General features: G+C 43.5%; 1 protein-coding gene across 5 annotated transcripts in view; it reads right to left on the bottom strand.

Moving 5' to 3' along the window:
- Positions 1-25,413, bottom strand: part of Znf462 (zinc finger protein 462) — a 140,857-nt gene that overhangs the window by 73,543 nt on the left and 41,901 nt on the right. For 4 of the 5 annotated variants that reach the window (XM_052715237.1, XM_052715234.1, XM_052715235.1 and 1 more), the window contains exons 2-3: positions 6,199-6,451; positions 122-5,730 (exon numbers count right to left, since the gene is read on the bottom strand). In XM_052715237.1, the coding sequence (XP_052571197.1) occupies positions 122-5,730; positions 6,199-6,418 (5,829 nt within the window). In that variant the 5' untranslated portion in view covers positions 6,419-6,451. The remainder of the gene's footprint in view (positions 1-121; positions 5,731-6,198; positions 6,452-25,413) is intronic. The other variant, XM_052715238.1, reaches the window with a different exon arrangement.

The raw sequence follows: 25,413 nt of genomic DNA on the forward strand, positions 1-25,413 counted from the left end.
CTCTCTGGCAAGCTAAGTCACTAGGAAGCCTGCAGCAGTTTTGGCTGGCAACGAAGGAGTGCGTGTGGGCACCAGTGATGAGAGGCCTCCTGGGGGAAGGGAAATCAAAACATATCCTTACCCTCTCTTGTTTGAAATCTGCAAAAGCACCATCTGCATATTTCTGCTTGCTCAAAAGCTGTTTCCTCCTCTCCTGACGTTTGGCACGCTTCTGGAATTCCTCATTGTGAATGTTCAAGTGTGAGGTCAGCTCGGCTGTGCTTTGCAATTTACTATCACAGTGCTTACACTGGAAGGTGGAGTTCTGGAAGCGGGGGCCGCTGCCGAGAATGATGAAGTCCCTCTTGAGGTCCCGGCTGTGGTGGTCTGTGTAATGCATGCACAGCAACTCTGCCGTGCTGAAGGACAGCTTGAAGCATTTGATGCAGCGGAATGGGAGCCACTCGATGTCCTGAGCTTCGCCCTCCACCTCGGCTCTCTCAAAGTTGCTTCTCTCTTCTTCTTCCATCAATGGGGGCTTCTCATGTTCGTCTGCATAGACAGCTGTGAAGTAGCCCCCCAACTTGCTCGCATGTTGCTTCTTTGGAAACACCCCTGGGTGGCGCTTCATATAATGGGACACGATGCCTTTCTTGCTGAAAGATTGGAAAGAACATAAGGAGCACTTTTTCTTCTCCACAGCCCGCCGTAGCTCCTCGCTCAGCTGAGGGGAGTCATCTTTGGGTGGGGATGGGATGATCACCTTGTTGGGTTTGTCACTGATGGTCCTGGAGGCTGCAAGGCAGTGGGTGTAATACGCATCAATGTCGTGGCGCTTCTGGTAGTGGGCTGCCAGTCCCTTGCGGATGGGGTTGGTGTAGGCACACAGGGCACACTTGAAGAGATTGTTCTTGCCCTCGGGCTGGGCACGGACATTATTGTGCTTGATCCGGTAGTGTCTGGCAATGCCCTTCCTCGTGGAACAGAAGTACTTGCAGAGCTGGCACCGGAACACAGTGTGGGAGACCAGATGCGAGGTAGAGAAGTGAGAAGTAGACATGGGATCCTCTCCCACCTCCTCCTCAGTCACTGAGACCTGGGAGGGGCTCACTTCAGTGGTTATCTCAGGTTCGAGGGTGACTGGCAGCTTCGGGGGAGATGGGGAAAAGACATCAAACTCGGGCTGGTTGTGGTACTTCTCATAGTGGATTTTGAGTTTCTCCAGAGTGCCATGTGTATATGGACACAGCTTGCACCGGTAGGCACCATACCCTTGTTTGAAAATCCTACTTGTCTCCTCCACATCATTCTGGGATATGTCAGCAGACTGCTCCACATCATGCACAAAGTCCTCAGCGGTCACCTTGATGGCCGGGTGTCGCTTCTGGTAGTGTGTCAGAACGCCGTGGATGCGAGTGTTGATGTATGGACAATGCCTGCATTTGTAGACGGCGCCCGGGTTGATGTCAATATCCTGTGCAAAATCAGCAGCCTTCACTTTCATGCCAGGATGCTTCTTCCCGTAATGGGTGAGGAGGCCATGCAAGTTGTTGTACTCAGACTGACACACTGTGCACTGGTATGGGGTGGAAGATATAGCAGGGTTAGCTGAAGCCAGATGAATGCTTTTCTCTGGGGAAAGTCTTACATCCTCTGGGCACTCAGCTTCCTGCTCAGGGAGGGGGGTGGGCATACTGTTTTCACAATTCACAGGGCCTAGCAACTCTTCAGGTGCAAGGATGGCCTTGTCCACACCATCTTTCTCCTTGATGATATCCAGCAACACAGATTCATCACCATTCATGGCCCAGGGGTGGAATGCTTGGTAATGATTGGTGATGTCCCAGATGGAGACAGCTTCAAAAACACAGTCCCTACATCGGTATGTTTTGGCTTCAGCTGGCATGGTGAGAGTGGGAGAGGATGGGTCTGGCCCAGCCCAGAGCTTGGTAGCCATGTAGGTATAATCTACATAATGCTCAGGGTGCCTCCTTTGATAATGCAGGAGCAAACCACTGGGCTCCATGTGGGAGTAGATGCACCACTCACAGTGGTAGCCAGCTTCTATTAAGCCATCTAGAAATGCCCACCGCATGATGGACGTGACCGTGGCCTTCAGGGCAGGGTGGTCTTTCTTGATATGCTTCCTCAGTGCATAGAAATAAGGAGAGGTGTACGAGCACTGCCTGCATTTAAGCGCTCGAAGTTTCGTTTTGTCCCGTTCCATACCGGAAGCGGGGAGAAGCACACAGCCGGTGGGCTTCTGGTTTCGGTCACAGAGGCTTCTGATGGTGGCTGTGTGCTGCCTGATGACATCTGCATTGGCCTTGAAGTCCCGGTGCTTCTTCTGATAATGAATGAGGACCCCTTTGACCGTCCGGTTCCCATAATCACAGTGCTGGCAGAAGAACATCTCAGTCTCCGCAGGAGGGCAATCTGTCTCCGAACTGCTCCGGTTCAGTGGCATGGGGGCAGGAGGCCGAGGGGAATCTTGGAGCCCTTCTGTCCCTCTCATCATGGCAGCTGTGGGAGGAGCCTGTCTGATATATTTGGCAGTGACCTTTATTTCTGGGTGTCTTTTCTGGTAGTGAACAAGCACCCCCACAACTGACCGATTGCTGTAGGAGCAGTGTTTGCAGTAGTAAAGCTCAATACTGAGGTCTGGTGGTGGGGGCTGTGGGGGGGGTGGGGAACCCATGTTGGACATTTTGGGAGACAATGGAGCACCCACCTCAAATGATAATTGGGAAAGGGCAGAGCCTCTGTCCACAGACACCATGCGCATGGTTTTCTGGATCCTAAAGTACGAGGCCTTTTCTTCAGGGTGTTTCTTCTGATAGTGAACCAAGACAGAGTGCATGTTGGGGCTTGCAAACGAGCAAACATCACAATCATAAACGACAACGGTGTTGACTGAAGGGTCCTTCTGGTTTTCACATTCTGGAGTAAAGGTCTTGGGAGGAGTATTTTTGTTAAACGTAGCTGGCATACCACCACCACGAGCCACGGGAGTGGATGTTGCCATACTCTTGGGAGCCGAATTCAGAATCTCCCGCAGGGTCTGAGACTCAGCATTCAGCCCTTCCTGCTGCTCCACAACATAGCTTGAAAATATCATGGCGTTGTTGATTTTCACCGTGGGATGCATTCTTTGGTAATGTGGCATCAGGCTTCTAACATTTGGGCTTGTGTAGGAACAAAACCGACATCGGTAGATCAGGTCTGAATGGTCAAAGTTGAGTACATTCATGGCCTCTGGGTGATGTTCACCGTAATGCTGTTGGAGGTCTTCAAAGTTGGTGTAGTCGATGTAGCATTCCAGGCACCTGTACACTGCGCTGTGGTCATTGGGGTCCAAGATATACCTAAAGCTGAACTTAATGTATGGGTGCATTCGCTGATAGTGTGTGCTAACACTCCGGGCAGACTTATTATTAAAGTCACAGTGTTTACAATAATAAAGCCTTCCAGAGTCACCGAAATCCGTATTTTCGTTATTATGTTCCGTCCCATAGATAGGGGGTTGGGTGTTTAGCAGAGCCGCATTGGACACTTGATGATCTTTCATGCTTGTTGAAGAGCCATAATAATCCTCTTCATCTTCAGAAAGCGTGAGTTCAATCTCGGCCCCATTGGTGGCATTGTAATCATGGGTGATACTTCTGTAGTTGGGCTCTTTCTGGGACTCACTGGTGTCTCTGGCCCAAATCTGTTGGGCTGCAAAGGAAGTGGGAACCTCCATGATGGGTTCTGTTGGCTCTTCTTCCCTGTCCAGCTCAACCTCTATCTCTACTTCATTGTCATCCTCTTCCTCCTCCTCATCCTCAACATTGATGATCGCATCTTCCTGCAGTTTGGTTTGGTTGATTTTGCTCTGCAAATTGCTCGCTATCTCGTCAATCCTTGTTCGCTTCTTCACAGGCGATAAATCAAGAGGAAAGTCATTAGCAAGCTTCCTAGAGGCCTTAGCTACAAAGTTATTCTTGGAGGACAACCCAAGAATTGAGGTCTGACTTTTCTTCACAGTGTTGCTGGAAGAGGGGTGGCTCTCTGTCTCGTTTTCCAGTGGTAGGCTTGAGGGCTGCCCCTCGAATTTTGGCAAGTTGTCGCAGAACGAGTGCTTGTGCTGCTGATGGACTCTTAGCCCTTTGAGAGTCATGGTGGAGTAACTACACATGGTGCACTTGTACGGGTGCAAGGGTGGGACCTGGGTGGGCGGCTGTGACTGCTGCGTTGGTGGTGGCTGCGGCTGGGGTGGCACCTGGTGTGGTGACTGCAGCTGCGGCGGCGGCTGCAGCGGCTGTGATGGTGGTGGTGGCGGCGGCGGTGGTGGAGGTGGCTGTGGTGGCTGCTGCTGCTGCAAGGAATCCAACATGACTCCCGACTTCCTGCCATTGATGCTAGAGCTCTCGTAAGATACCATGCCTTCATTCAAAGAGGAAGAAAGGCTTTCACTCTGAGAGTTCACAGCATCCCAATCTGACGTACCCGTGTGACACTGTTTATGAGCCCCAAGTTTTAAGGAGCTCTTACAAGTAAATGGACACTCGTCACATTTGTAGACAGCTGTCTTTCCAGACAAGTGGATGTTTTCTATGTGGCGGGAAATGCTGCGCCGATGCATGGTGAGGAAAGGACAAAAGGGACACTGGAACCTATTCATGAACCTTCTAAATGGAATCCCCTTGGTCTCTAACAGTTTGTTGCCATCAGAGCCCATCAGCTGCTCTGCAGACAGGCCTGATGCCTGGTGATCCATAACACTTAAACCGTTCTCACTGTCTATCTCATTTAATTCCTCGTCAGAACTAGAGTCATTCAGCATGCTGTTAGTGTCCAGGTCAGCAGGCGAATTAGTCATGTCAGACATTCCATAACGGGACCTTTCTGTCAAGTTCACAAGGCCAGAATTATGAGGTGACTTCGGCTTCATCTGAGGGTAAGACATAGAAGAAAACTTGGAAGCTGAAGAGGAATTGGGTCTCATGATGGAGTTGCCGACGGAGCCCCTGAAATTGGAGACATTAGTGTTGGGCATCTCCCGGCTTGCAGCATTCATGGACAGGTAGGGGGACGTGGACGTGGGGCTGGGTTCGTTATTGTTCTGCACTTCCGGTACATTAGTCCCTTCTTGCTGCTGCCTGATACTAGAAAGGATCTTGACCATACTTCGGTGTTTCTTCATCATGTGATCGCACCAGCGTTCTCGGCGGGGGGTCTGGTAGCTGCACCACTCACAACAGAAGTTGCCTCGAGACTTGGTCAAAGGCTTGACCATGGATTCTAAGATGCTGCGCTCCACAACCTCTGCTGGTAGTTCCTTGCAGGGGTCCTGCAAGGACACAGGTGGAACCACAGGGTCTGGCAGTGGGGCAGGAGCAGGTGGTGGCGCGGTGGTCTCCTTCAAACTGTTTTTGTGGTACATCTTCTGATGTTTAATTATCCTTGCCCTCCGAGGTGATTTGTATGTGCAAAACTGGCAAGAAAAGACCTTTCCAAATCCTTCGTGCATCATGATATTATAATTTAAGGATCCTGGGACAGGAGGTCCTGTTGAACTCCCTTCAGCTTGAGCTCCATGGACCTTCCTAGAATGTTCTATGAGGAGATTTTTTGACCTGAAGTAGCGTACGCAGAACTTGCACTGAAAAAATTTGTTGGTTGGTTTGGGATTAGGGGCAATATGCTGACCGTAATATCCTGGACTGTGGCCATAGTAACTTCCGCTCCCCAATGCAGCTGCACTTTGACCTAAAGAGAATATTTAAGAAGAGTAAACTGAGAAAAGTAGGGCAAAAGAGAATATAAAATGCATCCATACAAATCAGCACAACTGCAGTTATTCTTCGCTAATAAGCATCACATTCAACAGGCACGATGACTCAGGATGCAGTCCAGAAGACTATCCACAGAGCACTGATAACGAAGACGTCATAGATAGCTTTAGGTATAGAGTCAAGACAACTTTCATCAACTGTAGGATTTATTCTAGAGCTTTCCAAGATACTTTGTTTTCAAAATTAAAAGTAGGACACACAGGGACGCTAAAAGGATCATCACCTAAGATAACTAAGAGAAAAATGATATCTAAACAGTAAAAATGACTTTCAGGGAGTAAGAAAAGTACAGAAGCCGCACATAAGAACTATGGTAAAAGTAATAATAATAATGAAAGAGCAATTAAGCTTTATCCGACATGTAAGTTTAGTGTAGAATTACCTGATAAATCTTCCGCAATCACAAACTCATCCTTTATAGAAGAAAACTCCACCTCAGTCTGATTACTTGCATTCATGGACCCGGATGGTGGCTCCTCATCATTGTCCTCTGCAACATCAGTGGGCTGCAAGAATGCTGTATGGACATCCTGGATGTGCGCCTTGAGATCTTCATAAGATGGGGCTCGGAAGTCACAGCCATCACACTGAAGTACCTCCATGATCAGGGACTACTCCCCTCTCACATCAGGAACCTGAGGCAGAAGTCAGAACGAAGCCTCGTGAGGAATGCACTCACCACAAACCTTGAGTGGCTATAGCCGCTAATGGAATAAACCCCAACATCAGTACATTTCTCCTGCTCCTCTTTGCCAACTCAAAACACTGGCCAAAGGAAGGCAATCAGATATAATAGAGACAAAGTCCTTGACTTCCTAACTTCAAAGGAAAGAAAATCCAGATAAATGTTTTCTGGTTTGCTAGATCTTCAAATGCCACTTGTCAAGGAAACATTAATACTTCAAAAGTTTGTGCAGCTTTTTGCGTTTCTCCACCACATTCAGAATTCTAGGTGACTTAATGTTGATTCTGATCTCCCCTTGGACCTTTTCTTTTTGAACTAGAATCTTCTCAGAAAGAAAGAGGACATACCCAGAGAAGGGCAAGGAAATTTCCATTTCTTTTATCCACTTCCATATTATTGCATTAGTGTTTTAACACCAAATGGTAATAGGAGTGATTCTTAGAAACAGCTGTGGCTTTTAGTATTGCTTTTATTATCTTAATAACTTTATTGATACTGGGGTTCACATCTTTCTTCCTTTCCCCAAATAGTGTGGCTCTCCCCCATGAGGTAAGTAGTTATTTGCTCTTTTACTACCTACCAATTAAAACCTAACAGCTTCACCAGTCTAATTAGGTCATAAACTATTTCTCCTGAGATTTCCAAGCAACCAACTTCAGAAGACAATCAAGTCTGGTTGAAGAGTGTACTTTGGCACTTTGGTTTGCATTAAGACCACAGAAACTAGTAGCTCTGAGAAGGGGCTTCTGGGGCCAGGGCTTTCCTTTTCCACTCCTTTCACATTTACAAACAGGAAGTGTATCCTTGGATACAAAACAACAACAACAAAATCAACCTGTGAGCCTGGTGTGGAATAAGGCAAAGCATGGTCCCTTTGCCTTATTCTGTAATTCACCGTGTGACTGAAATCTATGGAAAGCTTCATGCTAGCTCCATGGAGAGTCCCACCATGAAGAAGTCAGCATATTGGGAAGGTGTAGTTAGTCCTTCCTATGTTAGTATATATTCCTGAGTGGAGAGACCCAGTTAATGTCTAAATGAATAAGTTAGTTCATGACGTGCATCACAAACCCAACTAAGTCATTGTAATCTAGAACCAAGTGTCTTAAGAATTCCAGTTGCAGCCAAATCTTTTTATGATACAATTTTCTATACCTCTTATAAAAGTCATGTGATTTCTGCTGGAGGAACAAAGTCCAGTAATAATACGTCAGTGGAGTGCAAGGAGCCATGGCATGAGATTTTCTATGAAAGAATGCTTCGGCCGGTAGCCTGCTAAAATAAGTTCTGGCGAAGTCCAGCTCTGGACCGAGCTTTGCAGAGTGAGACAGAGATATTTTACCTCCTCTTCTTTCACCCAGCAATTTATCCTGTTTCAATAAACATTGAACTGGGCACCAGAGTCCTTTCGGCTAACTAAGTCTCAATATTCCAGATACACAAGCTTTTATGTCTGAGCACCAGCCTAAATTGTGTGGAAGAGGTTGCTATCAGCTCTGGATCAAATTACAGCAGTCACTGAGGCCCCACCCCACTTCTCCTTTCGCACAGTCCATTAGACCTGAAAACAAATTTTTCCATGGTGCAGACGACTCCTGCATTTAGAACACTTCACAGAAAAAAAGCAGATCATCCAATGCGCACTCCCCATCCCCCAAGCTTAGTCCTTTCATCTCAGCCAAGCAAGCCACAGCTCTGCTGAATGTGTTTATCACACTTGCAGGAGATAGGAGCTCCTGCGTCACTGAAGCTCTAAGACTCACTAAGCTGCCCTAGTCCTCTGAGCTGGAGGAGCAGCCATTTTAGCTCAGAGCCTCTCCTCCGTGCACAACATGGCTTCTCTTGGATTCTGCTAGGCTGACAATCACAAGTGAAACGCTACAAGGGCAGGCTGGCCTCCTCCTAAGCTCTACTCTTCCCAACAAAGAATTAACTGTTTTCGTTTCTTCCCCGAAAAGCAGCACCTTTCTCCTCCTCAGATGTCATTCACCAAGATCTCCAAAGGTTCTTTTATTCCATGATTGATAGGCTGGTCCGTTAGTCCCAGCAGAATACTGGTTAGATCAGGACGTCCCTGGACCAGATTTAGGGGTGTCCTGGAGAGGGGACCTCCAGAATGCCTTGGTTTCTTGGGAGTCGTCTTTCCACACACAGAAGACATACCATCCGAGGCTGCTAGCCAGATTCCAAAGTCGAATGACCTTTGTTAATCACCAGCCAGTCTGTCTGCATCAGCAGACCCTGCCAAAAGACACACCCTTCAACACAAAGGCTGTAGCTATTCCTTTTCAAAGAGGTTCTGTGAAGGCTCCATTGTGCAGCTCAGAGGAAAACAAAATCCCTTCCCTTCCAAACTTCAAGCCTTTAGAAATAATGCAACAAAGGGCTTTCTGCTGTGTCTCTTTTGGAGACTTTGAGCCTGGTTTGCGGGAAAACATCCACAAAAATGGCCCATGCTTGCACCAGGAGAGCAGAGCACCTTCAGCATTGAGGCAGTCCAACCTAGAGATGAAGTTCGTCTTTCCACACACTCCTCTAATATCTTGGTGTCTTCTGAAGCTGTTATCTATCAAGGATGCTAACTTCATTGGATGCAAACACTAACAGTCTCCTTGTTCTGCTACAAAGGAAATTAAAGGGTTATGAGATCAGAAGGAAAAAAAAAGAGCCACTGATTTGGAAAAAAGAAGAGATGATGAAAGTGATTTTCTAATGGGTTCTAGCTTTAATGTTGTTGCAGTCTTGACCTCAAAAATAGCTCAGAGCCTTAGAAGAGGTTCATCTCCAGGCAGCTCCTACAACCACCAGCAGGTAGAGCTGAGTGGCCTTCAATCTGCTGTCTGCATCAGTACTGAAATGAGGATGTAGCCTCCTTTGAAAGCCATTTTGTCTTTGTGTACACCGCTCTCCTGAAGATGCTGACAGAAGAAGAAAACAGAAACCGCTGGCATGGCCCAACCAATCCAAGTAACTTGATGTATTTATGAGACTGGAGAAGTACACACAGGCAAAAAAGCATGAACGGGAGAAGTAGGAAAGGCTAGCCACCAAGCAAGCTGGACCTGGGGAGGACCCATCCATCCATCCATCCATCAAGATGTATGTTTCGGGAGCACAGTGTAACCCTCTAAGAAGCCAACAACACAGAACAAAAAAGATGACGCCTTAAAGCCTGTCTATCTGACTGTTTCATCAACTCAGAAGAGCAACAGCTGATAGAGACTAACCTAGGTGTCTGCTATAAAACGGTGATTTAAAGTGAAAAGCCTCACTCTCATATTTACCTCATTTAATAACACCCGTGATTATGAGATGAACAATCTTTTTCTCACTTATCAAATCAGCACAATCAAGAGGAGAAGTGGAAGTTTCTGAACTAACTGAAAAGAAATGCTATTTTTAAAGGTCAGGAGGTCAATATATGAACCAAACAGACATCCCCAACTCCCACTACCTGCCCCTTCCAGGGCCATATCTCCTCCAGGCCCCTCAAGGCCAAATACACTTCCTTCAGATAACTCCATCTCTCTCTCTCTCTCTCTCTCTCTCTCTCTCTCTCTCTCTCTCTCTCTCTTTCTTCCTTCCTTCCTTTTCTTTTCTTGGTTTTTAAGACAGGGTTTCTCTGCTTATCTTTGGCCATCCTGGAACTCACGCTGTAGACCAGGCTGGCCGCAAACTCACAGAGCCTGTCTCTGCTTCCCTAGTGCTGGGATTAAAGGTGTGCACCCCCACGCCTGGCTTGATAGCTCTACTTCTAATGCCACAGGTGATAACACCTGTGAAGTGAGTCGACTTCATTCTAAAACAGCCTCCACCTTCAGTGACCGGTTCTCCATACAGGAAACCTTAAACCATCCGAACTCTTCTTCCTCAAACTAGTTTTAACGAATGGCTTCTTCACTCCATACTAAAAGTCTGAGTTCAAAGTGTGATGTTTGGATGAGAAACTCCCAGGTCCATTGTCTATGTTTAGCAATGGCTTGAAGACATACCTAGGAGTGTCCACAGCATAGCACGCTACAGATCTGGAAAACACACACCGGAATGAGGGAAAGGGTGGTGGGGACACATTCTGCACTTTCTCTATCTCGACACTAATCTGCATTGATCCCGTTGCCCACCCACTGGTGCTGAGAACTTCAGGGTCCACTGTGCCCCCGGTTTCCTCCTGGGGACGAGAAAACAGTCAAACCACAGTGTCCCTGTGTATCCTTCCAAGCTCACGTGTCAGTGGAGACGGGAGATGTCCTTGCCGCTTCACAGAGGCTGACACTTTCAACCCTTGTCCAGGTCAGCTTGGTAAACACTACTCTTCTAGCTTGATCGCCAAGAGCATAAGGTGGTCCTCAAGTCAAGGCCCGACTGTCTCCAGGAAGTGACCAAATGAACACACCCAGGCCCTTCCTATCTAATCCTCTCTCTGACCACAGGACTGTAGATCACAAATGAAGCTGTGAAGCCCCACGGCCATGTGATTAAGTAGCAACTAATTATAACCTTCAAAGCCTTGGAGAAACAGATCCAGATATACCAGAAGGTGCTTTTCCTCTGTCCACTCCAGAAACCTACTTTCATTTATAAGACACCGAACTCCCCAGATCTCCTCAGCGACAAGGCTAATGATGGGCTTGAGTTAATACATGCTATTTGTCCTTGCTTTTCTTACTTTCCTCTGAGTGGAAATGTGAATTATTCAAGGAGAAGATGGGTAATAGAATGAATGCATAAATGTTGTAACAGTTGGACCAGAAATACAGAAAAATCAGCAACCTACCCACCACCCTGAAAAACTGTCTATTTCCAGGTCAGAGGCTATTCATACAACGAGGTCAACAGGTTAGGAGATATATTAGGCTGATATTTCTAGTAACAAGCCCAGAACCAAAGAATAAATCAGAAAAGTCAAATACTAACTGACGAACTTGTAAATTCAGAGTTGTTATTCTTGGCAACGAGAGCTGTTTTGTATCGTTATTAATCATGTGCTCCTGCTGTGGCCAAAGTGAAAGTTCTGCTTCTTTAAAAACCATTTAGAGACTCTTTCTCAATAGTACTTAAATGGGAATATGAGGTGGTATCTCCTTCAGAACAGTAGTGAGAGAATGCAGCTACAAACATAGATATAGACTATCCCATTATATAAGCACATATTTTATATGTATATTATATATGTGAGCATGCATTTGTGAACTAGCTCATTTTGTTGGTTTAACTTGATCTCTGTTAGCAAGACCTAGGACAGTCCTGAATCAGTACAACTGGTGTGTGTGCCATTCCCGTGTTAGTTAAGAAAACGACAACAAAGGATTCCAACACCAGGCTCCTTTCATTGATCCCACAGCATTTGGTAGTAGTATAGATCGGGGCTCAGCATGTGGCGTCTTCAAATGTCCTATCAAATGTTTATACGGTTTGCTACATGATCTAAGCAGTTCTGTGTGCTCTTGGCAATTCACCACATTAACGAAAGGTTTAACTTATCAGGGAGGATAAATAATTAAGGAATTCAGAAGGGAGACACAGCTGTTCTTCAAAAACAAATTTTCAGAAGAGAAAAGACTAATTCGCAGTCACATATATAACCCCAAATATGATACTGAATATAAGCAGTAGCAGGAAATACCATGAGGCCAAATCTTGCCAATGCATGTAGCCTCTGTGGTACATGACCAATCTTGTCCATCTGCAGGACCTTGTACACAAACACGTCTAAAGCAAGCAATCTGCAGATTAATAACCCAGTCATCTTCTGGACAAGGATGGCAGTCTCCAAGTTATCTCTTATTTTAGGATTGCTTTGCTGAATAAAGTTTTCAGCATTATAGAGTATGCCAGAGGAATATTTCACAGTAAATACCTGTGGAGGTCATCATTAGAATGAGATGAGCAAATCAGGAGATGTAATTTAAGTAGCTAAAAAATGTCAGCTATGTAAGCAAGAAGTGATTCTGGCTGAGCAACCTGTTACGAAAGCAGGTAGTGAGTATCTTGTACAGAGAGCTACTACAGACCTTGTGGAGAAGTCACGCATTCCTTTGCAATGATAGAAGGCTAATTGAGGCCAACTAGCCAATAGGCAGTCTGCCAACACTCCTAATCTTAGAAAAGGAAGCCTGTGATTTGAACAAGATGATAAAAAGAGAGAAAAGACAAGAAAAGAAAGGAAGGAAACTGGGTGGTGTCTCAGCAGCTTTAGACTTCATTGTCTATGGAGGCAAAACTGTAGTTCACCAGGTAACTCTTAATTCTGAGAAATGTCTGGGCCATTTTCTTGAGATGTGGCTTAGAAACAAAATGAAGATGCCTCTCCCACACTAAAATTCTCAAAATGCAACCAAGAAAGAAAAAAAAAACAAAAACCAGAGCCTGGCTCATCATGTTCTTTCAAATAACGGGAAAATGTTCTTCGTGTCAAGTAAATAAATTAGAAGTGATAAGGCCCGAAGGATTCCCTGAAATGCCATGGGCTCACAGGGAAGGTCTTTGAAAACTTTGAAGCCCTTCTCCCCTCGAATTTCAAACAAGAGAGAACGGATTCCTCTTTCCCAGAGCCAAATCTCACCCAAATGGCAGAGACAGGAAGTCACAGTGTCCTTTATAGACACTTCAGAACGCTGGCTGGGTTTTCTACAGGCACTTTCCACACGACGAGGACTCTCATTATAGAAATTGTAAAATTAAAGGGAAGTTGCAGACACACTGCTGGGTCTCCATTACAGTGTTGATTAAGACACAAAGTAAGCAGAACCTACAGTGAAAGCCATCTTCTACATTAGGAAAGACCCAAAACGAGAATTTCCTCTTTCCTCATGGGCTCGCCAGTCCAACTGGCGTTGGACATTGGATGTGTCTTCACAGCCAAACTACTCCTGGCTTCTAAGACCTAGCCACACACAGTGACATTAACTCTCCATTCGGGTCTCAATGAATGAACCAGAAACCATTCTAATGTGTATCGATCATAACTCAAAGACAACTATGGGGAGTGGTTGCTAAGCTGTGAAGTATTTAAAAAAGATTTGTCTGAGGAATACCGTTTTTCTGGTGAAGGCCCACACTCCCAACCTAATCTCTTGGGAGATTAGTTCTCTTGCTGTTTTTTGCACACACACACACACACACACGCCCGGTTGTACTGATTCAGGACTGTCCTAGGTCTTACTAAACTATCAGAGATCAAGTTAAACCAACAAAATGAGCTAGTTCACAAATGCATACTCACATACATATTTTACACACACACACACACACACACACACACACACACACACACACATGTAAAATTTGGACAAGCTCATGTGTGACATGGATAGAACAGAAGACTACAAATGATAAAGATCACACTTTCTCTTATATGTGGAAACTAAAGTTCATCACAAAGAGACAGAGCCTGAGAAGGGTATTGGGGCGTGGAGGTGGAGAGAGGATGGTGAACGTGTTGAATAGAGTTGCAAAGATAAAGCTTATTTTTTCTAGTGCTAAGGATCAAACATAGGCTCTCATACATGCTCAACACTACTCTTTGAGCAAATTCCAGGCCCTGGGTGGAATGAATTCTAATCTTCATATAGCACTGTGGGATAACTTTAGCTGACAATTTGTTAATCGAAGATTCTCCAATAACTCCAATAACTCCAATAACTAATAGGGAGGATTCCGAATGTCCCCACACAAAGAAATGGCACAGGGGAAGCAACAGATATGCCATTGACCCCAACTGGATCATCAGGAACGTACTGAAGAATCACACTGCACACCCAATAATATGTACAATCACTATGTGTCAATTAAAAACATTAATTTCTTAATTACAAGAAAAACTATTGAAATTAGTTCCTCTCTTTACATGAGAACTGACCTGAATCTACCTGAAAAGGTTAGGCCATGACACAATTACTCTTTCAGACAGGTTTCTTTTTCCAGACAACACTAAGCATGACAAACCATGGCTGCTCAGAGATGTAGGGATGAAAGTGCTAAGCAGCATGCTTTCTGGAAAGGCAAGCCATGGCTGTGTCTACAGGGCCCTCAAACAAGGTTCAGCCCTTATTTATAAGGCATTCTAATGTAGGAATGTCTGTTTTGTTTATATTGATCTTCTCTTGGCTTCTACCATAGCAGAGCCCTTCAGTAGATTGTGTTTCTTCCTTATCAAATTAAGAGCACTCCCCAAAACCCCCCACACAACATACTGTATATTTACATAAGAGGCTGATGGGTACCTAAAAATTGGGATTTGAAAATTTTTGTCCTGTGGGTTTCTTTCTTTCTTTCTTTTTTTTTTTTTTTTTTTTTTTTGAGGAGTCTCAGGCTGGTCTTAAACTCTCTACAGAGCTGAGGATGTGTTTGAACTTTTGACCCTCCTGCCTCTACCTCTCCAGTGCTAGGATTATACTTGTGTACCACCATGTTTGGTTTATGGAACCCAGGACTTTGTGCATGGCAAACAAGCACTCTAACAGCCATTAGGAGATTGTTTTTGACAGCTAAGGAATATTTATTCTCTTACAATTCTCAATATACTTTCAAGTATATTGAGATATATAGAGATCAAGTCGATCTGTCCTGAGAAACTGCTGCCCACCAAGAACTACAGAGAAACTTAGACATTTGCCTGCCAATGCAGCTGTATGGACTTTATGGCCCTGTGGAAACACTACTGTGCTTAGTTACTTGGCCAAGCCCTACATTCCAAAAATCTTTAATGATAAACCCCACTTCTGTCCAAAGAACTTAGATATGCTGTCTTAGTCACTATTGAGTCATTGAAAAGAAAGAAGAAAGAAAGCAAGCGGGTGAGTGAGTGAGCCTGCAGAAATGCCTGTCCCGCCAATTAAAGAATCTGTTCTCAGGTCGCTAAAACCAAAAAGTGACAGGAGTGTGATGTCTCTGCTGCCATCTTTACCTTGAGCAAGTCTTTTGAGGCTCTTACTTTGATCATGTTGCTAAATGAAGAGATTAGATCATGATATTCAACCTTTTTGTACAAGAGACCATTTTACAAGATTTCTTTCTCATATTTGAAAAGCCACTTTGCTGATCGAGTTCATTTGGTTACTTTTTATCATCTTCCTGTGGCTGTCTTTCCATCATTCAGGTCTGCACTCAAAGATTCTGTCTTCCAAGTGTCGTTTCCTGACAACCCCATCTAACATTAGGAACCACCTTCCCCTGTGAGATGCCCTTCACACATGCTCAGTTTCTCTCACGATTCCTTATTTCCTTCATTTCTGCCTTGATCCCCATCTTTCTGCCTCACTAGAACACACACTAAGAACAGAGCTTTTCAAATGGCTTTCTCCTTAATCAGTGAACCAACTGAGAACAGGTCTAAGTCTATTTTGTACATCTCTCTTGTTCACATAGTTATCATCAGTCCTGGGACAGAGTTACTTAGTACAACCAACAGATACACAGCAAGTATAAGTTGAACTGAAATCATGGAATGAAGAAATGAATCAGAGCTTCCAAAAGACAGGAGTCTAACATACCAGAAAAAGACTGGCCATTAGAGTCTGCAAACTCATGTCACCAGCAGTGACCCCAACCAGAGGTGATTCCGCCCTCATCATCTCCAACTTAAGATATCTGACAGTGTCTGCACATAGTTTTAATTACCACAACCCATGGGGTTGCTGCTACCGGCATCTGGTGGGCAGAGTTCAAGGATGCTGTTAACACACCGCAATTTACAAGACAGCACCCAAAAGAAAGAATGGTCTGATTCTCTCTCTCTCTCTCTTTTTTTTTTTTTTCAGAGCTGAGGACCGAACCCAGGGCCTTGAGCTTGCTAGGCAAGCACTCTACCACTGAGCTAAATCCCCAACCTGAATGGTCTGATTCTCAATGTCAGTGTTGAGAGTGGAAACCATTCCACAAGTTATTTCCAGGTTATTTTTAGTATCCCTGTTCAAGTCCTTCCTGGGGTCATGGCTGGTTAGTCTCCAGCAAAAGTAGCTAACAATTTCTGTCCCTGTTTTAAGAAGTATGTCCCTGTGATTCTAACTGATCTTAGCAGTCCTTATGCTAAATGTTGTCAAATTTAGTTCCTTTTTTTTGATTTTGGTAATTTCACTGAAAATCTTCCAAGAAAAATTCAAGATGGAGGTACATGACTATTCCACCCTTCACTAGTGTTAAGATCCGTGCACTGTTGATGATCTGGTTTTGGTAAGGGCAAAAACTGGCAAGTTCTACACTAAGTAACTTTATGGTCTTCAACCAAGATTCTACAGAAAACACAATACAGATTTTCTTCTGTTTGGTGTGTGAACCACCCTTCCCAGGTGATAGGGCACCAGACTACTGAAAAATCTCTCTTCAAAGGACAAATAATTTGTTCCTTTTTGTTCTTATATCCCCAGGGCCCCAGCACAGGTCTGGCTCTGGTTAGTGTGAAGGAGTGACTGTATATACGCCTACTCTCCAGGAGAAAAGTAATGAGTAGTACAAGTTCAAACTAAGGCCACTATGAATGAATGAATGAAGCTAAAGAGTGCCATAGGACACTCCCCACCCCAGCTAAGAAAGCTAATGAAGCCACATGACAGCCATGTGACACATGACTACTGACATACTAAGAATTCCGAGGCTTCTTCCATGGAGAAGAAATCTCCAGTAGCATTGTTCCATCCATGCAAACGTCACACTGCTAAGCTGTCTGAACAGATAGACACCTGTAGCCACTCTAGAGACCATGCGATCACCTTTCCTCCAGAAAACTACTTTATGCTTATCTACAAAGCAGTCTCTGGAAGCCCGAGTAGCATTTCTCCCCCTTACAAATGGAAACTGTGTTTTCAGAAGAGGAAAGTAGAGCACATTTATGTAGGGACAGTTTCTCCTCCTTAGCTAAAGCAATGTATGACTTGAGCCTTCCTGAAGAATCAACTCTAAAAGCTGATCATCTGTAGACTTGCCACGTTTACTGCATGTTATTCAGTTTAGCAACAACTATTCCCACTTCACGTCCACGTTTGTGCCTTTCCAGGTATTCTCAGTAGTAGGATGAGTTTCTTCACCATTACTCTAGTGTCTCCTCTGCTCTGAATTCAGACTCAGGGGAAGAACAGAAAAGGTACAAAAGCTGTTGAGTATTCAAAGGACGTCTTAGGCATGCGAGAGGCGTGTTCATACTTCTGGAAAGCACACTGGGGAGGCTGAAAGTTGCTGACAAAGGTATGAAGTGAGGAAGGAGAGCTGTGGCACTGAATTATCTTTCTTCAGACTCCAAGTTCATGGAATCAGAGCAAGGTTATGGAGGAGCTTGATGCCTGCCAAATCCATCCTGTGAGAAACATCGTTTTGTTTCTTACAGAAAATGTGCTCTGTCAACAAAGTCACTGGTGAGCTTGGCTGAAAGAGCCTTAGGGACAACTGGAAATATTAGGGTCAGATCCATGTAAGATAGAAACAGGAGAGCAGTCAGAAACACCTGGCAAGGAAGGCAGCCTTCCAGGGGTTTAGCCACTGAGAAATTGAGACCAACATACCAAAGCATTGTTGCCAACTCTTGCAAAGTCAAAGTACATGTTTTCATCGCAAACTCACTGCAACATGGAATTAATTCTTTTTCCTTCCTTCCTCCTTTCTTTCTTTGTTTCTTTCTTTCTTTGTTTCGTTTTGTTTTTTGAGACAGGGTTTCTCTGTGTAGCCTTGGATGTCCTGGAACTAGCTCTGTAAACCAGGCTGGCCTCAAACTCAAGAGATCTGCTTGCCTCTGCCTCCTGAGTGCTGGGATTAAAGGTGTGCACCACCACTGCCAGGCAGAATTATTTTTCTATATTGACTAACATATTAACTTATTTTTATCCTTCTTTTTAGTTTAAGTTTTTGTTGTTACTGTGACAGGGTCTGGCTATATGGAGCTCTGAGTGTCCTGGTACTCACTACATAGCCCACACTGACCTCAAATAATAGAAATGATCATTCTGTCACAGCCTCCCAGGTGCTGGGATTGCAGGTGTATCACCAGCCCCACTTACCATTATCCTTTATTCCTTGATCTATGTATATTAATTATTAGGGGACAATATTTTTCAGATTTTTTAAAACGTTAAATACCTCCAGAAATCTAGGAATGATCTTAAACTACAAAAATAATTTTCCACTGGGTGGTTGTGGCTCAGGCCTTTAATCCTAGCACTCAGGAGGCCATGGCAGGCAGTGAGTGGATCTCTGATCCAGCCAGCCTAGTCTACCAAACAAGTTCCAGGACAGCCAGGGCTACACAAAGAAACCCTGTCTCGAAAAACAAAACAACAACAACAAAAATTCCAAAAAAGTCTTTTACAAAAAGGTCCAGTATCAATGATGAGAAGATGCTGAGAAGCCACGCCTGCTCATGTTTTGCCTCTACACAGAATATTTCCACTGGCATTTTGAGGTCCTAAGTAATTCCCAACCTTCAAGGCAATAGTTCTCAAAGGCTGGTCTCAGGAGCACCTTCAGGGACTGAACTAGTTTGGAATTCAAATTCTCAGGTTGCTACCTAGGCTTGAACCAGAAACTCTGTAGGTGAGGATCAACTTCTTACATCTTCAGGGACACTATAAAGCCCAGTTTTAAGAATAAGTTCCATTTTTCTCAGCAATGTGAGGCCCTGAGACCACCAACTAGACCCCAGAGCAATTCCCTTTTCTGTTGCACAGCAATACTGCTTTAGATGCATTTATGGCATTCCTAGTCCCTCCAGGCATAATATGACCTTGCCATCAAAGAGCAGAGACTTGGGGGCGGGGTGACCTGCAGGAACACCTTGGGTCAGGGAAATCCCTAGCCCCAGGCTACTTATGTTCCCCATCACAATAAATTTAGAGAGACAATATAGCAACAGCTGAGTCTATAGAAATGGGAAAGGTTAACATTCCCACCTGGGAAGGGGATTAGATCAGACCCCTCCCAGAAGACCCTACCTGCCATTTCCCTGTGACCTCAAGCTTCACAGGGTTTTAGGAGGTGCTACAAAGGAGGGAGAAGGCTGGCTAAGGGTGCCATTCCAGTGATTCAGGAGACTGAGTCACTCAAGTTTTTGTAAATATCCTTCAGTAAACACAGTGGTTCACCCAGCTGGACTTCTCACTTTGGTTGGTCAATGTCTTTCCCATCTGGAGCAGACATTTCTTTCCATTATCCCAAGAAAGTCACAAGCCAAATGCAATTGACTAAATGAATATTAATTGTACAGCTTTAAAGATCAGATAAGAGGATGAATGTTGGCGACTACTTCACTTCTTTGCAGATCTAGCATCATAAGGGTCAATGAAGCATCTTTTAAGGACAATTTTTATCCTTAAAAAGAATGAATGATATGATGGATGCAGTTCATGGTCTTTACAAACTTCAGAATGGTTCATGACATGATATCCTTGGCATTTCTAAAGTAGAACATGACGACCCTTGTGGGGGAGGGATCAGAGTATTTTTAAGAGTTGACTAAAGCCTCAGGACACTAGATTCTTCCATAAGGGAAGCTTTTGTGATGAATAGGCTATCTCCACAAGACAAGTGGGTTGATTGTTTTACTAACACTGCAATGCAAAGCTAAACTGTCAGTAAGAAACTCCAGAAAACACCAAGGTGTTCAGAAATTCTTCATAAGAAGGGTCTATGCTTTAATCCAGCCAAGAACTTCCGGGGGAGGGGGGTGTTGCTGCCAACGAAAGCTTGGCTAAGGGCTGAAACTTTTAAATCCGAGTTCAGAGACAAATCATTAGCCATACTCTGCCTGAGAACACAACTGGGATCCCTTAGACTGCTGAAGGACTCCAACAGAAAACAAACCATCTAGTCCCAAACTCACACTTACCTGAGAACAGAGCTGGGCTAAAGGAGATTTTACTACCCAGAAAATTTAGGGGTGGGAGAGGGACCCAAAAAAAGTTCTAATGGTTATATCTCAATCAACAAGTTAGGGGAAAATATACTAAGTGAGGGTACAAGGAAGAATTGGCATGGAAAAGACCAATGAACAATCTCTTCAGAAAGAACAGGACACAGAAGAAAATTATATACAGCAATTAACAGAGAGTCGATGGAGGATGAGATCAAAGATGAAGTGATAAGACTTCGGGATGAGATGAAAGGGAGCTGGCACCTGAAGAAAGAAGCTGATGACACCAATAATACCACTGTAGAACTAATAAATATATTATAGTTAGAAGAGGAACAGTCCGCAAACCAAAAACAAAGTTGATGATATGGAAAACAGTCTTCAAAACACTGCAAGAAAGGGACAAGCAGATGAAAGCAGGAGGAAAAGATGACAGATAAGGGCTGAACACAGAGATCCAACATACAGATGAAAGTATTCGGGTAGGCGACAGCACAGCAAAACAGAACCTGCTCAGATCTGGGATAGAAAATAGTTAAAATGACAGAGTGGCTGATGTTCCTGGAAAAAGTAATACAGACTCGTCACAACTGAGACACATTGTGATCAGGATTTCAAAGTGTAAACAAGGAACTCTAATAACTTTGGGAAATACAGGGGAAATGCTCAGTGGCCTTTGTGTTTTTCACTGAGGCGTTTAGCAATGGCCAACAGTGAGTCAGTGTCTACACAGGTTTGAGAAAAAAAATTAAGACCCGCGCAGTCCGTTCCCAACTTAAGTTCCCACCATGTACAAAATCAAAAACTAAAAAAGAAAACAAGAGCATACTCATTAATAACTCTTTTTCAACATGCTACTCAGGGGACTGGAGAGATGGCTCAGAGGTGAACGAGAGTGTACCTCTTACTCTTGCAGGGGCCAGACCTGGATTCCCAGCACCCACACTGGGCTGCACACAACCACATGCAACTTGGGGACCTGATACCTCTGACCTCCTCAGACACCTGCACTCATGTGCACATACCCACACACAGATATACAATTAGAAATGAAAACCTTAAAAAGTACTCAATGATAAAAGGTACGCCCGACCAAAAGAAAGTTCAAAACTCAAGATCTCAAGAGGGAATTCTCAAATTAGTAGAGGGTGTGAGCAATGAATCCACTTACACTTTCAACTACAATTAAATGATTTATAATACTTGCAAACAAAATATGACCTTTAACTGAATGATTATAATAATAAATGACTCCATTATAGTCCCCAAAGTGTATACAAGGTTAAAAAAATAATAAATCCTCAAATATTTTAATAAAATGGCAAGGAGGAGTGAAGAGGGTAACTACATTTAGGTAAATATTCATAACCCATACAGAGTATTATGTAAGTAGGGTATAGTGACGTTAATAAAACTCCCAAAAGGGGCAGGGCTGTGGCTTGGTTGGTAGAGTACTTGCCTAGTACACATGAAACCTTAGGTTTGGTTCCCCACATTGCATAAAATTATGTAATGGCACATTCCTATAACCTCAGTGCTCGAGAATTGGAAACAAGAGAATCAGAAGTTCAAGTTCATTATCCACTATGTAGCAAGTTTGAGGTCAGCCTAGGACAATGAGGCCCTGGCATTAAAAAAAAAAAAAAGTAAAACAAATAAATACATAATTACATGAAACTTCAAATAAAAGTATAAGTGCACTAATTAAAGTTATTGTTCAATTAATAATAAAATAAAAACAATTACATAATTTTCAATTACTTGAGGGAGGAAATCAAAGACAACATAAATGGTGTTGTAAACGCAGAAGACAAATAAGATCCAGTGGAAATATAAACAAGAATGTAGACGATTAATCAAGTTCAAGTGTATGTGTTCTATCAAAATGTGTGAATTGGATCACCTCTCCTCTGGAAAATATCCCAGAGCAGATGAAAAACTACAATTCTAATTGTGTTTTGCTTATAGAAGATATAGACAAATGATATAAAGTTTGAGAGTGATGATATGTATCAAGAAGACACCAAGCAAAATAAAATAAATAGAGCTCCTCGTCAGTATTATTCACGGCTAAATTCAAGACAGAAGCTTTCTGGGTGAGAAAGACAAACTCTTCATAATGTAAGAGCACAATCCACAATGAAGATTTATAATGAATATTTGTGTCCACCTAACAGCACCAAGTAGACACCAAAATAATGGCAACAGATACAAGAAATAGACATAAGCATTTAAAGGACTAAATGGAGAAAGACAGCTAAGGATATAATTAATATCATTAACAAAGTTGAGTTAAAAGATACATTTCAAATTTTAGATCCTAGAAACAGAAAACATACTTTTGTGTTTTTCGAGGATCTGTGAGATATTTGCAGAGGTTTTCAAGTGCCCATGGAGGTTTCTGAAAGTCCTTAATGCCCAAATTGAGAGATAATAAATTACAAATCGAGAAGAGAGTCTATCATTTCTATTTGCAATGCAATAAAGCTAGAGGGAAAAGGAGGCAGATTTCCAAGCACTTGGGGAATTTTTTAAAATATTCTACTGAATAATTTCTCAGATAATCACAAAATCTGAACAGCAGACGATAACTTTTGGAAGGGCACATATCTAAATGTGGAATTTGGAAAGAAAAAAAAAGAGCTACCTAGAGTACTTTTTGTAGTTATATCAAAATTATAAACTGATAAATAACAGGGCTGGGGGTGTGGCTCAGTTGATAGAGTACATGCCTAGGATGTGTGAAGCCCTGGGTTCAACCCCTGGTACCACATAAATGGATTTGGTGGCCTCCACCTGCGTTCTCAGCACCTAGAAAGTAGAGGCAGAAACATCGGGAGTTCAAGATCATCCTTTGCTACATTAAGACCCTGTCTCAAAACATGTCATGAATAAATAAGTAAGAAAGACAAAAAGAAAAAAAAATTCTTAAAGCAAAACCTATTCAATGATCCATACACTTAGCATGCAAAGGAAAAATGGGAAAATCAGGAGTCCAAACAATAACCAGGCATGGTGGTGTATGCTTTTAATCTCTGCACTTGGGCGGCAGAGGCAGGTGAATCTCCGCAAGTCAGAGGCCAGCCAGGGCTACAGAGTGAGACCCTATCTGAAAAGCAAAACAAAACAACAAAAAACAAACACTAACAGGACACAGTAAATGCATTACTTAAACACACATATACACATATAAAGCTATATAAAATTTAATTAAACCAAAGACTAGCCTAATTAACAATAAAAGGGGGTAGAGCAAAACAGAAATACAGAAGATTAAGTTCAGATGGAAAAGGAAGCACATTGTTGCTTTTCAGTTGCAGTGTTTAATTTATGGCAATTTGTTAAGGAATATAATAAAGAATCGTCTAGAAATTCAGAGATGATCTAAATTCACTGACAAAGGGGCAACCCCTGCCCACCTCCCCCGCCCCCACCCAGTGGAAGACTAGTTACCCAGTGGAAGACTAGTTGAAAGCCTTGTCCAACAGGTTTAAGAAGTTTACAGGAAGCGGTAAAGCAAATTCTTTTCAAACTGCCTTGCCTACTGCACAGGATCCTTACCAAAGTCACTCACAAAACCAGGGTAACAGAGAGGAGCCCTCAAAACACAGCTTCAAGTGACAATGACAGCTTGATTAGGACTAGGTGAGGTGGCCCCAGGCCAGTAATCCCAGCACTCCAGAGCCAGAGGTAGGCAGATTTTAGGAGGCTTGAGGCTAGACTCATCCACAAAGTAAATTTCAGGCAGCCAGGGCTCTATCATCTCAAAAAAACAAAACAAAAAGACTGCCACTGTCTCTTCCAAATATTGAGGCAAACATTCAAAATAAGATCTGGGTACCCATTAAAGGACTGCCAGTCCATGATCGAGTGCAGGGCTGTCATAAAGAGGGTGGCGTTTCAATGCAATCAGTCTATCAGTACTATTTGAAATCAAAGGACAAAAAGCAATTTGTTCAATACAGAAAAGGCTGAGGACACTTGATACATTTTAAGGTAAACTCAGCATCATAATTAATAATTAAAATAGAAAAACTCTGAGCTTAAGAATAAAACTTGAAAAATTCAGGCCAAAACCCAAACAAGTACAGGCTATGGTGGCCTATGGCTATAATCCCAAAACTAAGGAAGCAGAAGCAGGAGGATAGGGGGTTTAAGGTCAGGCTCTTGCTAAACACTGATTTTTGAGGTTATTCAGGGCTCCAGGAGATCCATTCTGCAGCAAACAAAAGTAGATGAAAGACACCAGGTAAGAATACACACTGTGTGCTGTGGAAATCCTGAGCAATACATTTGTACTAGAAAACAGACAGAAAGCTGAGTAGTGGGGGAAAAGATTCACTAGGTTCAGTCCCAGGAAATGAGACTTTCATTCTATGAAAGGAGCCGAGGGATTTACTCTTTACAATAAGTAAAATACATTTACAATCCAGGGTCATTTGGTGAGCAGACTGGCCAACTGGGAATTTCAACTCCTTATTTCCAGTCTCTCCTCCAGACACCTCACATTCCTTTGCTTCCTGGGCCTCCCAGTCTCTAATGACTTCATTATCTCAGATAATCTGTACTGAGATTTTACAGTTTTAGCCTTCAGGTCACAGAGATGATTTTCAGTTGATACCTGTTTAACCTGAGTCTCAATCAACAGGTTGCTACAGTCCCTTTAAAGGCCTTCGGTTTCCACGGAAAGAACAGCTACATTCTAGCTCCATCTTAAAGGGAGTTAAGAAGGTGGAAGGAAAACTGGCCAAAGTTCACAGCCTGTTTGTTTGTCCCTTTGTCTAGAACAATGTAAATGAGAATTCTTCTTCAAATTCTCTTTTCACAGCCTCAAATCGGTGTCTCTGAAAATTCACCAAGCAATCCAGATGTTTGCAGAGCTAAGACTGTCTTCCACTCCACACTGCCTGGTTTTGAAAGAGCTGTCTATTTTCCACGGGTCTTTGTCTGAACCTCCAGACACTCCACCTCTCCCTTGTCCACTTCCTGCCATAATGGAAGGTACACTCCCATTTCCCATCTAAGAGTGGTTACCGGACTTGGGCTCCTGTTTCATTACTGCTTCATCTGGAGTTCCCTGA

This window comes from Peromyscus californicus, unplaced genomic scaffold (assembly GCF_007827085.1).
Source record: "Peromyscus californicus insignis strain IS unplaced genomic scaffold, ASM782708v3 Scaffold_5__1_contigs__length_169319896, whole genome shotgun sequence".
NCBI lineage: Eukaryota > Metazoa > Chordata > Mammalia > Rodentia > Cricetidae > Peromyscus > Peromyscus californicus.